The following is a 16,534-nucleotide window of genomic DNA, read 5'->3' as shown; positions in this document are numbered from 1 at the left end:
CACAGCTCTACTGTTCACTGGCGACACCATTGTGCTTAGCAAAGTCACAGGTGGTGACGGGTCAGTGTACAGAAGATAGAAAACGCGTTTGACTGGTGTTACAATAACTACCTCTTGCTCAATGTCAACAAGTCCAAGGAACTAATTAAGGGCGGCATAGTGGCATAGCAGTAGAGCTGCTGCAAGCCAGAGAAGTAGCGTTCAATCCCGACTACGGGTACTGTCTGTACGGAGTTTGTATGTTCTCCCTGTGACCGCGTGTGTTTTCTTCGGGTGCTCCGGTTTCCTCCTACACTCCAAAGCGTGCAGGTTTGTAGGTTAATTTTGGTTAATAAAAAAATGTAAATCATCCCCAGTGTGTTGGACAGTGCTAGTGTACAGGGTGATCGCTGGTCGGTGCAAATCTGGTGGGCAGCGTGCTTCCTCGCTGTATCTCTAAAGTCTACATTGTTGATTTCTGAAAGGGGAAGTTGGGAGACCATTCACCAGTTTGGTGGTTGAGAGATGATATGACCTGGGCCCAGCACACAGATGTAATCACATTGAAGGGAAACCAGCATCTCTACTTTCTTAGTAGAAAAAAGGGATACCTGTACTTTGTAAGCACCCTTTATTTTGCATACCTTGGGTATGCAAGCAAAGAATTTCACTGTGACTTGCCACATGTGACAATAAAGTATTCATTCATTCATAGATTTGGCATGTCACTGATTACTCCAAGGAAGGTCTACAGATGTACTGTAGAAAGTATCCTGACTGGTTATATCACGGCCTGTTACGGCAATTCAAATGCACAGAAATTGAAGAGAGTGGTGGATTGAGCCCAAAGCTTGAAGTCGCACACCACCAGGTTCATGAACAGCTACTTTCTAACAACTGTTAGGTTCTTGAACTACCCTAATCCTACTTCGTCCACCCCTTGCACTGCCATGGAATATTTTTTTTTAATTTTTTTTTTTAATATACGTGTTTTTTTTATTTGTAGTCTTTTTACAGTATCGTGGAATTTTATGAGTAATTTATGTTTAAGTTTTATTTTTGTGTGATTTATCTGCATCTATGTGCCTCATGCAAGTAAGAGACTTACACCCTTGTGCAAGTCAGATGTTACGTAAGTCAGAAGCAAAAGTGCTACTCCACACGCAAACATTTACTATTCGACTCTAAGACAATGTGGGAGAACACGGGGGAGCTCCGGTGTGGAGACCATGGGGGAGCTCCGGTGTGGAGACCATGGGGGAGCTCCGGAGACCACGGAGGAGTACTGGCGCAAAGACCACGGAGGAGTACTGGCGCGGAGACCACGGAGGAGTACTGGCGCGGAGACGGTGGGGGAGCTCCTATGTGGATACCACAAGGGAGCTCCGACATGGAGACTACGGGGGACTACGATGCGGAGACCATTTGGGAGCGTCCAGGAGAACAGCTTGCGGAAACGGCCGCATGTACAGTAGCGCTCTGCAATCGAGACTACCAAGCTTCAAGAATTGCTTACATAAGTACAAGCTCACATAAGTCGTCTGTTACGTAAGTCAGGGAGTGTCTGTACTCCTTCATGCTCCACAACATCAATAAACTTTCGCGGTGCTGTGTCCTTTCTCAGAGCACCATTGGAATGATGAAGGGTCTTTGAGCAGAAATATTAATTCTGTTTCTCTTTTCATATGGAATCTAAAAATACAGTATATTCTGCCTGTTACCTTGATCCAAGCATGTCCTAAATAAAAGCCTGAACCTTTTCTGTTTTTATTTCCGATTTCTAGCATCAACATTATTTTTCCATTTTCACCTTTGCAACAGTGGAGTGAAGACAGCTTGTAAGAGGCAGTGAGTGACATCTTTCCTATTTTCTTGCCATTCATTGTGTGCCTCGCCATGGCGTCAGTCATAAACAGTAGTTTACACCAACCCGTACCTTCCTTCCAACTTCCCTCACTTGTGTGGAAGTTACCCCACATATCATCTTCATTAGAGCAAATGGAACTGCTCAGGATCAGAGCAACATGGGGGAAATATAGATGACAGGGTGTTGTGAGGAAAACAGAGGTGGTAGATATAGAGAACTGTCATATCAAAACTGTAACTGAGAGAAGATACAAATCACATAGACTTTATACTTTGACCTTGTAGAATTTTGACTTTCCATAGCTAGAAAAGATGGAAATGGGAGGCGGCAAGTGTGGAGGTGAACGGTACAAAGGCAAATACTCCAGATCCTTTAATCAAGGGAATTAAACTTTGTTAAGTAATCACCCTGGTGTTACAGCCTGTAAAAGGTGCAGGTTAAAGAACGGGTCAGATTGTTTTCTCCGAGTCTGTAATTTCCTGGGGCTGCTATTTTTAGCTTTGTAACGTGAGAAAGGAAAACTCTCTGGCTGGAATCTGAAGCAAGCGATGGCAGGCTCATCTTGTTAAACTAATGGGGTCTCTTACCCAGACAATCAGCAGCTGGTGCTTTCGCGATGGGGAGGGGAGGGGAGGGGGAAGGAAAATGTTGAGAAGTACAGAAAGGCAGCCTATAAAGTGGAAGCAAACTGTGAACATTCCCCCTGTGTAGTTTATTTACACAAAGACGTAATGCAATGAATTATATTCACCACCCGCACTAAAACTAAATAGGGTGAAGAATTTTGAGTAAGAATGCTCTGGCAGAAATTACAAACACTATTATAGTAACTAAGAGGATAGGGCAGACATTTTCCATCAGCTGTGCCAGATATCTTGGAAGCTGCTCTCCTTCCCTCCCCCAAGGATTGCCAAATTTAGTCCAGTGATTACTTCACCAGGCTCCAAAACAAAGCAACATCTCCCATCACTGCTCAAATTGCCCTTCTCCTAATGGAATATAGAAAAGTTCCCAAGGGATCCCACAGTGAATTTGTGTTTTTCCCCTCAAATTATAATGGAATCAAGCTGTTTAATTACCATTACTATCGTCTTATTGCTGGAGATTGAAAAGAACAAATTAACCACATAAATTCTCGTTAGATCGATCAATGTTGACACAAATTACAGAGCACTGCATGTGGCAGGTTTTGTCCTGTGTGACGAGGAGGGTGACTTCTGCCGTTAGTTCAGGAGGTGAGGGAATTAAATATAGAAAACATTACTTAACTTTGGCTTTCTTTGTCTTTGAAACTTCCACTCATATAGATACTGTCATCATCACACGGGGTTACTTTGCCACTGGTACATTTGACAATTAAACACTCCTGACTCTTGAACATAAAAAAAACAACCAATACTTTTTCTACTTAAGAATATTAGCCTCAGGTCATCTCTTCCAATATTAATTCCTGGTGTTTGGTGCAAAGACGGCGGTATTGACACATTAAGCAACAGAAAGTGTAAAGGAATGTAACAGAGCAGACACAGTTTTGAGCTATGGGAGGGGAGGAGGGCTGGTTGGACCATAGGAGTCACACAGAGAGTGGTGAATCTCTGGAATTCTCTACCACAGAAGGTAGTTGAGGCCAGTTCATTGGCTATATTTAAGAGGGAGTTAGATGTGGCCCTTGCGGCTAAAGGTATCAGGGGGTATGGAGAGAAGGCAGGTACAGGATATTCTCGAAGGGCCGAATGGCCTACTCCTGCACCTATTTTCTATGTTTCTATGGAGAGAGAGAGAGAGAGAGAGAGAGACAGAAACAAATAGTAAAATTGATTTCAAAGAGCAACGAGGTACAATTTCTCCGGGGTCTTGGAATAAAGTGGCTGATGGTGCTGTAAACAAAAGGACACAAAGTGCTGGAGTAACTCAGGAGGCCAGGCAGCATCTCTGGAGAACATGGCTAGGTGACGTTCAGGGTTGAGACTCTTCTTAGAGGCGAAGCAGTGAGAGAGGGCACAGCTCCCCCTCTGTGATTCCACACTTTGTATTGCCTCCCCTTTTCCAGCTTTCTCCCCTCCCCACCTCCCTACAGTCAGTCTGAAGAAAGGTCTGGATCTGCTGGGTTACCCCAGCACTTTGTGTCCTTTGAGTGTATTAACCAGCATCTCTATTTTTACATGATGGTGCTGTATTAGCATTAGAGCAGCTTGGTACGTCACTGTCCTTGCAGTACTGAGCTTGGTAAATGTGTCCAGCAGCAGATCACAGCTTGGAGATGGTGGCGGGGGCTGTTGTATCCAGGCCAAAAGGACATGGCACAAAGATACCTTTCTGACAGATCCCTCGGCAGCATGTCAACCAAGCCATCCTACATTCACAGCATGTTAGCCCATGTATCACGCATATACTCCATATTGATGAAGGGACTCTTTAATAATAGCATTAGCTCAGTGTTTCAAGAGGGTAACATCTTAAACAAAGGATTTGAAAGCCCATCTTGTTGAGATAATTCTTGCAAGAAACACATACTTTGGTAGTGCAAGGTGCTGCGAGGATTCCACTGAACTGGGTAGATGGCTCACTATTTTGGCAGGGTCTGAAGCACAATAAACCCATCTCACTCAACCCAACCCATCTAAGCAGCAATTCTGGGTTCAGTGCTTTATGGCTCCCCACACAGTGTTTACGTGTTTCACTATTAGGAACCTGTTTGTATGTGGGGTCTCTCTATGTACAGTACTAATTAGATCCACAAGATGGATGACTCAGATTGTGCTATTTTTATATGATCAGGTTGGGAAGACTGTGTTGTCTCTACATTGATGTTTAACGAGGACAGCAATTCCACTGCTTTTTAGTCTATTAACGGGTCCTGAGACTCCTGACCCGAAAAGTCACCTATCCATGTTCTCCAACGATGCTGCCGGCCCCACTGAGTTACTCCAGTAGTTTGTGTCTTTCACTGCTTTTCTTATTTGCTATTCTACTGCAGCTCAACCTCTACAGATGGAATTGAAGGTGATGGTTCTAGCCTTACATAAGTTTCCAGTGTCAGATTTTAAGCTTTAATATGGTATTCTAAATCCGACTGCCTTCACTGAAGGGCCAGCAACCTCTTGGCATTCTGCCCTTGGAGCTGATGGGAAGTGGGAAGACATGGTGAATACTCTCTGTGGTACCACAGGCAGCAAACATATGACAACCCGAGCTTTCCATATTATGTTAAATAGTTTGCAAAACATTAAGAATGTTAACTAAACCAAGGTGTAAATATGTTTAAGAAGGGACTGCAGATGTTGGAAAATCGAAGGTAGACAAAAGTGTTGGAGAAACTCAGCGGGTGGAGCAGCATCTATGGAGCGAAGGAAATAGGCAGCGTTTCGGGCTGAAACCCTTCTTCAGGATTTGAAGAATGGTTTTGGCCAGAAACGTTGCCTATTTCCTTCGCTCCATAGATGCTGCCTCACCCGCTGAGTTTCTCCAGCACTTTTGTCTAGCAAGATGTAAATATGTTATCCAATTTTTGGTGCCAAGTTTTTTTTTGTCATTAAGTATTCTTAGTCAATCCAGACTTCTATTTGATCTAAAGGGCTTGAAAAGCAGACCTGAGCCTGTGCACACTGGAGAAACATTGCTACCCAGGGGCTACACATCTTCTAGCTTCTTGGATTCAAGAAACTGGATTCAGTGCCCAAGGGAGAGACTAAGACAAATAAAAGCAGCCAGGCTTCCCACTCCTGATGGGTAGTCAGCAACTCCCACAAGGTTCTACATAAGCAATGGAACTGGAGGGTGAGAAATGACGTTCTGCCTTGTGCACATATCAGCATCTCGTAATACGAATGCAGACTTCATCTTCCTGCTTTTCCACGAAGGGCTAAAATATTGGGTGCATGCAGAGATAGGTGATTGCAGATGTTAGAATCTGGAGCAAAAATAAACTGCGGGTCAGATGGCATCTGTTGGGGGGAAGGAATAGTCGACACTTCAGGACGAGACTCAGTATCAGGACCGAGAGTGGAGACGGAAGATAGCCGGTATAAGGAGGGTAGGGGGAGAGTGAGAGGGGCTGGTGGGTGATAGGTAGACTGAGGAGGGACAAATGACGGCTAGCAGATGGAGTCAGGTTGTGGGGAAGGGACGTGGTGTGGTTGGTAGACTGAGGCTGATAGGTGGAAGCAGACAACAACATGGCTTTAACTGTATTTTTTTCACCAACAGTTGTTTTTTTGCTCAAAGGTGCATGTGATAGTTTTTGTTGTACAGTACGACAAAACTTCACTCCGATGGCTTTACCCCCCCCTCCCCGGTCGGATGACTTCCAGACCATCTTCCTTGTTCCTTAATGATTTATGTCTCGGACACAACCTAACGAGTGTGGATTGCCCATGCTTCTACTCATTTTTATCCATCTTGAATTTCTCCGTATGCATCTTTCAATATTCAAAGCTAATTCTAAGGGAACGCTGCACTATCCTTTGGATGCGAGTTAAATCTGAGATTCCATCTACTACCGCACATGGACATAAAGAGTTTATGCGTCATCAAAGAGCTGGGAATGTCTATCGTCCTGAGCAATGTTTATCCCCAAACACTCTAAAATAGCTGCTACAAGTCTACAGTCTACAACAGTGACTGCATTGAAATGGTTGGGAAGTTCTAAATGGATAAGTGGTACTATGGAGACAGGGAATTTATCCTATGGAATATAAATGTGGCCTTTGAAATAGAGACAGATAATATTTAAATAAAGTTCTCTTTTAAAAATATATTTCCATACCAATTAAGAGGAATACACTTATTGAATAATGTTTAGATCTGGCACATGTAATTGCCACCGGTTCTGAGGACCCAATGCCTTGACACAGCAGCTCAACCCTGCTGCACAATTCCCCCTCTGCAAACTACAATCTCACACGTGCACTCTCATGGAATGTGCAGAGACTATGTACAAAGAAGTGATCGACCACTGAAACCTATCCAAGCTTACACTTACACCTGTTGGTGTGCAGGTTTTCCTCCCAGCTGGTTGAACTCCTCCGCAAGGCAGCTTCTTACGTACTTATATGCGAAACTTTCCCCCACAGAATATCATGTGAGGCATGCGGAACCGGACGATATGCAGATTAGAGGTTTGAACATAGGGAACCCAGTGGTGACTCAAATCTCTCCCTGCATGCACGTGGTTACATCTTAAGCCAAAAGTAGCACAGTCAAGCCCACTTTCACATTTATCTGGATTTATCCAAGTCATTGTTGAGTTACAATAACAATCAACTCTGTGATATATAAATCTAGCTCCTGCTCAGTTTGTCGATAAAAAGGATTTGGCACTTTTCAATCAAGCTAGTTCCTTGATTTAATGGAGACATAATGTGAATCAGTGCAAAGGATGAAGTTTGTGATTTAACATTTGTTGCTGCAATCAAGTGGGATTGACTGTAACATGCAAGTCATTGAGCAGTGTGAGTGAGAAGGCTTGTGGGAGGGAGGAATAATGGGCCTGTCCCACTTAGGCGACTCTTTAGGCTACTGCCAGGGACTAGTTTTAATGGAATTCACCTACGACACCTGGCGACAACCTAAGACAACACCTATAACAACCTACGACAGCAAAAATTGTCGCCACTGTCGCAGAAAATTTTTCAACATGGTGAAAATCCGATTCAGATTCAGATTCAGATTCAATTTTAAATCTGAATCTGAATCGGATTTTCACATTCGAAAATTTTGCGGCATTCGCCTGTAGTCGCCCACAAAATCGCCTGAGTGGGACAGGCCCATTAGGCACGTGGCACAGCAGGGTGAAGTTCCAAATATAGGCCCTCAGTGGCAGTGAAACGCACAGAGCAGAAGGGACAGAATTTTCTTCATAAGCAGAGGGATGGATTTGTTTGGAAGGCAAAACCAGGGCAGGGTGGAGTTTAAATAAAAAGTCACCCATTGTTTCTTTCACAGCGGAGAACCCAATTTAAGAGCAGCATTAAGTGGGATCTAGAATCCTTGCCTGGCATCTCAGGCTGGACCAGAGGCGCGAAATGCGAAGGGAACCTGGGGCGGGAAAAGGAGAGTGAATTACATATGTGTGGCAGGCAACCTGAAGATGTGGACTTCGCCCCTGCAAATAAACCCAGAGTGAGCAGGTTTGTCCATGTGAGATGTGCAGCACTCACCTCTGGTGAAGGGTGATGCACACATTGAGACCTGCCCCAACAATTCCAGAAGTCCGATGAGCTACGTGCCACGGTGGGAACGCTGCTTGTTACTCACGTGCTCTGCATCAGCTCCGGGTTAGGTACACACTGCAGCCGCTGAGAGAGGAGCTGGAAAGCCTTGCTCTGGGGCAGGAGCATGAGAAGTCCATACAGGGCTTTGATCAGATAGGGATTGTTCTCAACGTCAAGGAGCTGCAGCCTCAGATCTGGGATGGAGAACAGGAGATTAAATCAACAATGTCAAAGGTCGGGGGAAGGGGGGGTGGAGGTGGGGAAGGCGTGGGGGTCAAGAGGCGGGGGGTGGGGTGGTTGAGGGCGACCATGGTAGAGAGGATCATGTACAGTAAGATATGCAGTGTCTTGTTCAAATAAATAGTCCAAGATCAGGACAGGTTCTAACTCACTCACCGGGCCCCGTTCTCAGCACGAGGTTTAAGTGCCAATTTTTATTCAGCGGGGAAAGAAAGTCCTATTTGTCATGAACTGTAATTGAAGGAGTGGGTTTAGTTTATTGCTGTTAGTTTGTTTCTTTACCGAAAGGTGCCAATGCCTCATTTCAGCTTACGATGGCCTTCCTGACTATCTGCAAAGCGTCTTTTCATCCTCAGGCTGAGGAGCATGGGAGGAGCACATTTATCAGGGCAGGAGCATCCTTGGTTGATTTTGCATTTGTTTTACTGGCTCTAGCATCCCTGGAAGAATAGATTTCTTGTCTGTCTCAACAAATACCAGGCTGCTTGAACCAATAGGTCCAGAGGGGCCCCGGGAAGAAGCTGTTACTAAAAGCAACAAGGAATATTTCAGTTTGAAAGTTACCCCTGGTTCACAGAGTCCGGAGCTTTTCAGCTGCTCCCATATTTGGTGTACACTCAGATTTATGCAGCTGCCATTGCGTGCTTGTTAATTCTGCCCCATTTCCTGAAGCAATATTACTCTGCGTTGTGGATTCTGACAGGGCTTTTGGAAGCAATGAACACTGTCGGATTTACTCACATGTGAAGATTGGACACTCAATCAGTTGTACCAGCTTGTCCACTTCAGTCAGGAAATCTATTGTCACCTCAAGGTCTCCACTGTGGTAATAGTCAAGGTGAACGTGAGCCAGAAATGAATATGATAGCATCAAGTTAAAGCAACAATTATTTGTTACACTCAAAATTAAATAATATATATTTATATGGACATCCACAATATTCTATGGACATAAATAAAGCGTGGCATGCATTTAGAGAGCTCTCGCTTGTTCTCAGGATGTTCTAAAGTACTTTCTTATCTAAGAATAATTTTAAGCATAGACACTGCCAATACAGCAAGCAATTTATTTTCATATTTCATAACGCAGGAGGCTGCTATTTAGCCCATCTGGTCAATGCCAATACTCATCGTACAATGATCAGCCCCATCCTCCCACTTACTGCCCTGTGATCAATTCTCTTTCACATGTCCATCAACTCCTGATTCTCCTTCCTCCCAACTATAACATAGAACAATTGACCTACGTGCATGTCTAGGTGCTGGAGCTACCTGGAGAAGGAGCACACATTCACAGGGAGAGAAAAACATAATCACAGCATACAAAATGTGCAGTCAGGGGCAGCAAGGCAGCCACGGCAGTAAGTTGCTGCCTTATGGCGTCAGAGTCCCTGAGACCGTAGTTTGATCCTGACCACAGGTGCTGTCTGTACGGAGTTTGCATGTTCTTCCTGTGACCAGCGTGGGTTTTCTCCGGAAGCTCCGGTTCCCTCCCCCACTTCAAAGATGTACAAGTTTATAGGCTTTTTGGCTTGGTAAAATTGTAAATTGTCCCTACCGTGTGTAGGATAATGTTAGTGTGCAGAGATCGCTGGACGGCACAGACACAGTGGGCCGAAGGGCCTGTTTCTGCGCTGTATCTGTAAACTAAACTTTGGTAGTAGGAATAAAGGCGTAGACTATTTTATAAATGGGGAGAGGATGCAGAAATCGGAGGTGCAAAAGGACTTGGGTGTACTGCTGCAAAGTTGCAAAAGGTAATTTTCAAGTTGAATCGGTAGTGAGGAAGGCAAATGCAATGTTAGCATTTATTTTGAGAAGACTAGAATATAAAAACAGGGATGCAATGTCGAGGCTTTATAAGTCACTGATCAGACCGCATTTGGAGTATTGTGAGCAGTTTTGGGCCGCATATCTGAGGAGGAATGTGCTGAATTGGAGAGGATCCAGAGGAAGTTAACGAGAAAAATCCCTGGGATGAGTGGGTTAACACATGATGACCATTTGATGGCACTGGGCCTGTACTCACTGGAGTTTAGAAGGATGCGAGGCAATCTCATTGAAACTTACCCAATAGTGAAAAGCCTGGATAGATTGGTTGTGGGGAGGATGTTTCCACTGGTGGGAAAGTCTAGGTAAAGTCCAGATGATACAGCCTCAGAATAAAAGGACGTACCTTTATAAAGGAGATGAGGAGGAATTTCTTTAGTCAGAGTGTGGTGATGAATCTGGGGAATTCATTGCCACACACAGCTGTGGAGGCCAAGTCATTGGGTATTTTTTAAAGTTTCTTGATTAGTAAGGGTGTCCAGGGTTACGGAATGAAGACAGGAGAGTGGGGTTCAGTAGACTCGATGGGCTGAATGGTCTAATTCTGCTCTTATGACCTATGAATGTGCAAATTCCAAACAGACAATAACAGAGCTCCAGACTGAAGCCAGGATTACTGGAGCTGTTCTGTTCTTCTAGCTGTGTCTCAACCTTAAATAATTCAGTCACTCTGGACTGATTAGAACTGCAGTCTCTGTGCTGTTCTTCCATGCCCTGGATTACAAGGCCAGTAAACTATAAAATGCCACTAATACCAGTTTGTTTACGGCACAAAGGGGAACTTCCATGTCTTTGTCCAATCACCTCTTTCACACCTCCTTCCCAGAGGTGCTACCACACACACTTACTCTTAATTCTGCTCTTTCGTTAATGCACTTTAATATTCTCCTTGCACTGTATCAGATAGTACTTCGGTTAATTCCATTCTGCTATTTTGCATTGTTGTTGTACTTATTATTGTATCTATTATTAGATAGATAGATAGATAGATAGAATTTATTTGCCACACAACCAGGGTCGGTGGAATTTGGGTTGTCAGCAGCGATACAATAATAAAGAACACACAACCACAATAAAAATGTAACACAAACATTCACCACAGCATTCATCACTGTGGTGGAAGGCACAAAATTTGGCCAGTCCTCCTTCATTTCCCCCCCGTGGACAGGACCAGAGTCCAGGGTCAGTCCAGGATCGGCTCTTCCTCACCAAACATCAAAAACATACTTTAAGACATACTAAAAAAATAAAAAAAGTTGAAAAAAACGAACACGCTGCTGACATGGCTTCTGCCAGAGCAGCGCCCCCCTACGAATCCATGTATATTGTGTACTCTATGGGCTCGATGTTATGGATTCATAGAATGATACAGCGTAGAAGCAGGCCCTTCGGCCCAACTTACCCATACCGACCAACATGTCCCATCTATACGAGTTGACGGGTTTAAATACCTCTCCCACAAAATATAAATCAAATAAAGCCAACCCCGCATCACCAGCTTGGCTTCGTAATCTGAACTAAACATTCAACAGCCAGAACACTGAGGAAACTGTGCCCCAATTGTAGTATTAGGCAGCAAATCAATGAAAAACAAGGAAGCAAAGAAAATCAATGAGTTTGTGTGATTGATATGTTAACAAATTCAGGTAGCACATATAGCATTATGAGTTAGCTGTAAAAAATATAGTGATTTGATCCAAACTAATTCCATTGCACCCTGGTGTATATGACAGTAACCTCATCTGAATCTGATAGGATACTCAATTACCTAAGAGACCATCTCATCGAAAAGGAGCTGCACAATGGCACAGCGGTAGAGTTGCTGCCTTAAGGGCCTGTCCCATGAGCATGCGACTGCATGCGGCAAGCGCGACCAAACCGGAAGCGGGGACCGCGCGGAGGTCGAGTGATCCCCGTACAGGGCCGGTCCCACCAGCATGCTACGAGCGCGACCAAATCAGAAGCGAGGCCACGCGAGTGACGTTCGAGCGAAGTCTGTGGGAAGTTCGCGCGTGACGTACGGCGTCAAGATGCTGTTATGCTAGTCAAGGCGGTGCGCACGCCCGTCCAGGCGGTGCGTACGGCGTCGAGGCGACTGCGGGCCGGCAGGCCGTTGCCGCGTGGAATTTTTGAACACTGTCAGTTTTTCGGAGCCCCGCGCGATGTCGGGACCAGCTCCGCGCAACTCCATACGGCTTTGGCGATCGAAGTGGGACCAGCCCCGCGATGCTGTGCGGCTCAAACGACCACGTTATGTCACGCTTGCCGCATGCAGTCGCATGCTCGTGGGACAGGCCCTTTACAGCGCCAGAGGCCCGGTTCAATCCTGACTATGGGAGCTGTCTGTGCCCCCAATTCACATCAACTTAATCCAACTACGTTACATTCTTATTGAAAGCATCAAATTTAATGAAAAACACCATTTACAATATTAACAATGTGTGACAAACCACATCTTGGATCTCCAAAATACTTGTCCCCACATCTATCACGTTCTACACTTTCAAAGCAAAACAAACTAGAATGAGTGTGCCATATTTTCTATTATATTGTGTACATTCCGGGAATTAATATTACTCTCAGTTCACTGCCTTTTTGTCTCTCATACATTCCACTGAAGGTGCTGACAAGTCATTGGATGTTCAGACAATGCCACAACTGGCTCCACATTATTAATAATAACACTGCTCCCTTCTGAAATGGCAATGGCAGAATTGCATAAAAGAAAACCTAGTCACTAAAGCCGAGGGATGTCCAGCTTCTCCAGAGACTTCGATATTTCATAACCCAGCAAGCAACAGAGCCAGTATGATCTGCACTGGCAATCCAACCCTTTGACTATACAGTGATGTTTAAAATCTCATGTTTAGACCCTGGGATTGAGTTTTACTTCGTAAACGGGTTCAGTTGCCGAGTTTCTCACTTTGCCCTCCCTTTGACGACTAATTCTTCTTAGACAACCGCTTGGGATCCTGGGTGAGTTGCTTCCACTTCTGTTCAGGTTTCTAAGGTGACTGATGAGGCCCACGCTGGACCCTCAGATTTTGCCACAGATGAGGCTGAAGATTGCGGAAAATATTTTGGCAAGGACACGAGGAAAAATCCCCTTGTACTTAGACACAACGTGCTGGAGTAACGCAGCGGGTCAGGAAGCATCTCCGGAGAAAAGGGATAGGTGCAAAATGTCACCTATTGCTTTTCACCAGAAATTCTGCCTGACCCACTGATTTACTCCAGTATTTTGTGTCTATCTTCAGTATAAACCAGCATCTGCAGTTCCTTCCTGTACAATCCCCTTGTACTTCACTGAAATAGCGTTGTTAGATATTTCACATGCACCCTAGTGAGGATTAGAGGTTACAATTCAACGTCTCATGAAAAGATCCAGACAAGTGCCACAGCAGTCCTTCAGTACTACATTTAAATGTTGGCCATGAGTTTGTACTCAAGGCATTGGAGAATAACTTGAGCCCACAGATAAAATGTCATGCCTGAGGTAGCGGACACACATTTCTAGGCATTCTTCAAATCCCACTGCTGGGAAAAGCACCCATTCCACCATCTCTATTCTAGGTCCCGGTCACCTCCTCTCCTGGGCCGCTGCCAGTTTTTATTTCCTCCTTTTCAAAATGGTCGAGGTATTTGTCACTTAGCTCCTGTTACTATATTAAAATAGGAGCAAAATAAGGAATGCTGAAATTGCACATTTGAGAAAGAGATAATCAAAACTATTGGTAATGTCAAGTGTAGAGTCGAACCTCTCACACAGATTCTGAACTTTTAATTCCATATATTTAGTGATGTCAGCATTCTACTTTTACATCAAGCTAATTTGTAAATCAAATGTCCAATTCTGTGCCAGAGGACATTAGTCAAACCATAGCACTTAGTGCAAGAATACTCAAGTTTATAAAAATAGCATCAAACTGCATACTAGCCAAACAGACTCTGATTTTTCTCCCCTTCCTCGGAAGATCAATGATTCAGTTCTTCTATAAAAGGAACATCCAAATGTCGTACATAACATGCGGCACGACACAATAAACGTAATTCATTTCCAAACAAGAATTTTTTGAATTCAAGAACCTTGATGCAACAATGGAATAATCACCACAATTCAGACTGAATGAATGAAGGCACTTGCTTGGCAATACTCTACATTTAGATGGTGGATAGAACCAGAACTCATCTAATTGAGTGTGGATCCATTATCCACAATTAGCATCCTGATTAACTTAACTTAGAGCATGGAAACAAGCCATTCAACCCACCAAATCCACACTGACCAATAAGCACCCATCTTTCAGCACTTGGGCCCTAACCTTCTACACCTAGGCAAGTCAAGTGCTCACTTCTTAAATGCTGTCAGCGATTTCCGTTTCCACTACTCTCTCCAGCAGGCTATTCCAAGTAATCACCAGACTGGGTGAAATGGAAATCCCTCAGAGTCCCTCGAAATCTCTTCCGCTTACCCTAACTATGTCCTCTAGTTTATCTACCTTTGATATGGGGAAAAGACTACTGCACTTTACCCTATCAGTACCCTTCAATTTTATATACCTTCATCATGTCCTCTCCTAACCTCCCCCGCTCCAGGGACCTAGCCTCCCCAGGCTCTCCTCATCACTGAATTCTCATGGTTTAAGGGAATTAGTAATGATCTAACTGGTATGGCAATTGAAAGATCTGTATTAATGAGTAAAATGAGTTCGGATCACACTACAACTGAACAGTTAATTAAATAATAACGGTAATAAGGAACCAACTAATTGGTTGTAAAAGCCCAATCTAGGTCACAAATGCCTCTCCTTGGAAGAAATCAACTTTCCTCATCTGCTTTAAATGCTGCAGTAGACCTTCCAAAGTGACCCAAGGAATATAACAGACACAGCAAAAGTTAAACCATCTTAGATTACTCTGCAAGGATGAAATTAAAGAATGCTAGAAATATTCTCCGGTGCGTTTAGCAATTCCTGTTTTTATGTCTAATTTCTCGAACCTGCAGTTTTTTTTGTTACTTTGTCAACATTACCTGGGAACATCTACAAAATTGTGTCTGAATTGTGAGAGCTCTCCCCCCAACAAGCAACAGAACCATACTCTACAACCAATCTTAAAAACTTCTGCACTACAACCTCCCTTCCACAACAGACCCACTGTACATAATTAAGCCTCCAGCCTCATTATATTTGTGAGAATCCCCAACATCAACTCCAGACTTTAGGAAGCATCATGGCATCAGATCAAAGATGGCCAAGCCACTGTTGATGAATCATAAGCCTTCATATCGGACCTAACTTGGAAGAATGTTTCAATAAACATCACCAGGTGCAGCTTAGTGAATTAGTTTCTGAAACAGCTGGCTGAGTATCAATGAACACAACTACTGACACAACACTGGGCTGGAGGTGGGTGGCACGGGGAGCTAAACAAAGGGAAAGGCTTTTGACCTCAGCCTTATTAATCTACCTGTCACAGATGTATCTGTCCATTGCAGTACTGAAAGGAGTGACAACCACCTTCTGAAGTAAACACTGTGCCCTGTATGGAAGAGCAGTAACACCACACTACAAATGGTTTATTCAGAGCATGGCCATTCACTCAAAGCTATGATCTTTTGAGCACAAACAGAGCTGCAGAATTGTACTCCAAACCCGCTACCAAGAGCAGCAAACCAAGAGAACGTCTCTGATTAAATGTGTACAGAAGGCTATACTGGAGGGGTCTCAGAGGTAACTAAAAGTGACAGGGCCCCTGCTATTTACATTCATGATAAACAATGAAAAATACAATAAGGATAGGGTGGAGTGATTTCAAGTCTTTCTCTCTCCAGTAATGAATGGTGGTGGATAATTAAATAGCTTACTGCCAAGAAAGGCACTACAACCATCATCAGCCTCAACAATGGTGGGACTCAGCATGGGAACGAAGGAGAAGGCTGCAGCCAACATGCCTCACAAATAACCTCAACTTTCATAAGATGTCCCCTTATTTACTGGTGAATAAATCTTATTTACTAGATCTTTATTTCCAATGGAAATACCCATAAAAATACATCAATTGTCCAGCAATATGCAGCATTCAACTGCAGTAGGATTTTCACCCTCATTGGTCTATAAAAAGACATTTATCTAGATACAAGTTTTACTGACCTCATTCTCCTGCATCGTGCCACTTAAAATGTACCCTCTGTCCTTAGTCCGAACTCTGACCTACAACTTCAAAGACACCCACGTACCTATGCTCATGGAGGATTGCAGTTATCCTCAGCTTCATACTCGCGGGATCATTCCAAGCAGCTGCTGGGAAACTTTGTCACATCTCGCCATTTATTGCATGAAATAGGAGAATCCATTCACTTTCCTTTGCAAGTTTCCCAAAATGTAGGTATTTAATTAATCCAGAG

At 43.9% G+C, this 16,534-nt stretch overlaps 1 protein-coding gene across 2 annotated transcripts in view; it reads right to left on the bottom strand.

Annotated features, from left to right (window-relative positions):
* Positions 1–16,534, bottom strand: part of vac14 (vac14 homolog (S. cerevisiae)) — a 214,195-nt gene that overhangs the window by 25,402 nt on the left and 172,259 nt on the right. For both annotated transcript variants that reach the window (XM_055648696.1, XM_055648697.1), the window contains exons 18-19: positions 9,040–9,119; positions 8,102–8,252 (exon numbers count right to left, since the gene is read on the bottom strand). In XM_055648696.1, coding sequence (XP_055504671.1) covers positions 8,102–8,252; positions 9,040–9,119 — 231 coding nt within the window. The remainder of the gene's footprint in view (positions 1–8,101; positions 8,253–9,039; positions 9,120–16,534) is intronic.

The sequence above is a fragment of the Leucoraja erinacea genome, chromosome 17, assembly GCF_028641065.1.
Source record: "Leucoraja erinacea ecotype New England chromosome 17, Leri_hhj_1, whole genome shotgun sequence".
Lineage (NCBI taxonomy): Eukaryota > Metazoa > Chordata > Chondrichthyes > Rajiformes > Rajidae > Leucoraja > Leucoraja erinaceus.
The sequence above is the reverse complement of the archived record's forward strand: the minus strand, read 5'-3'. Positions and strand labels throughout refer to the sequence as shown.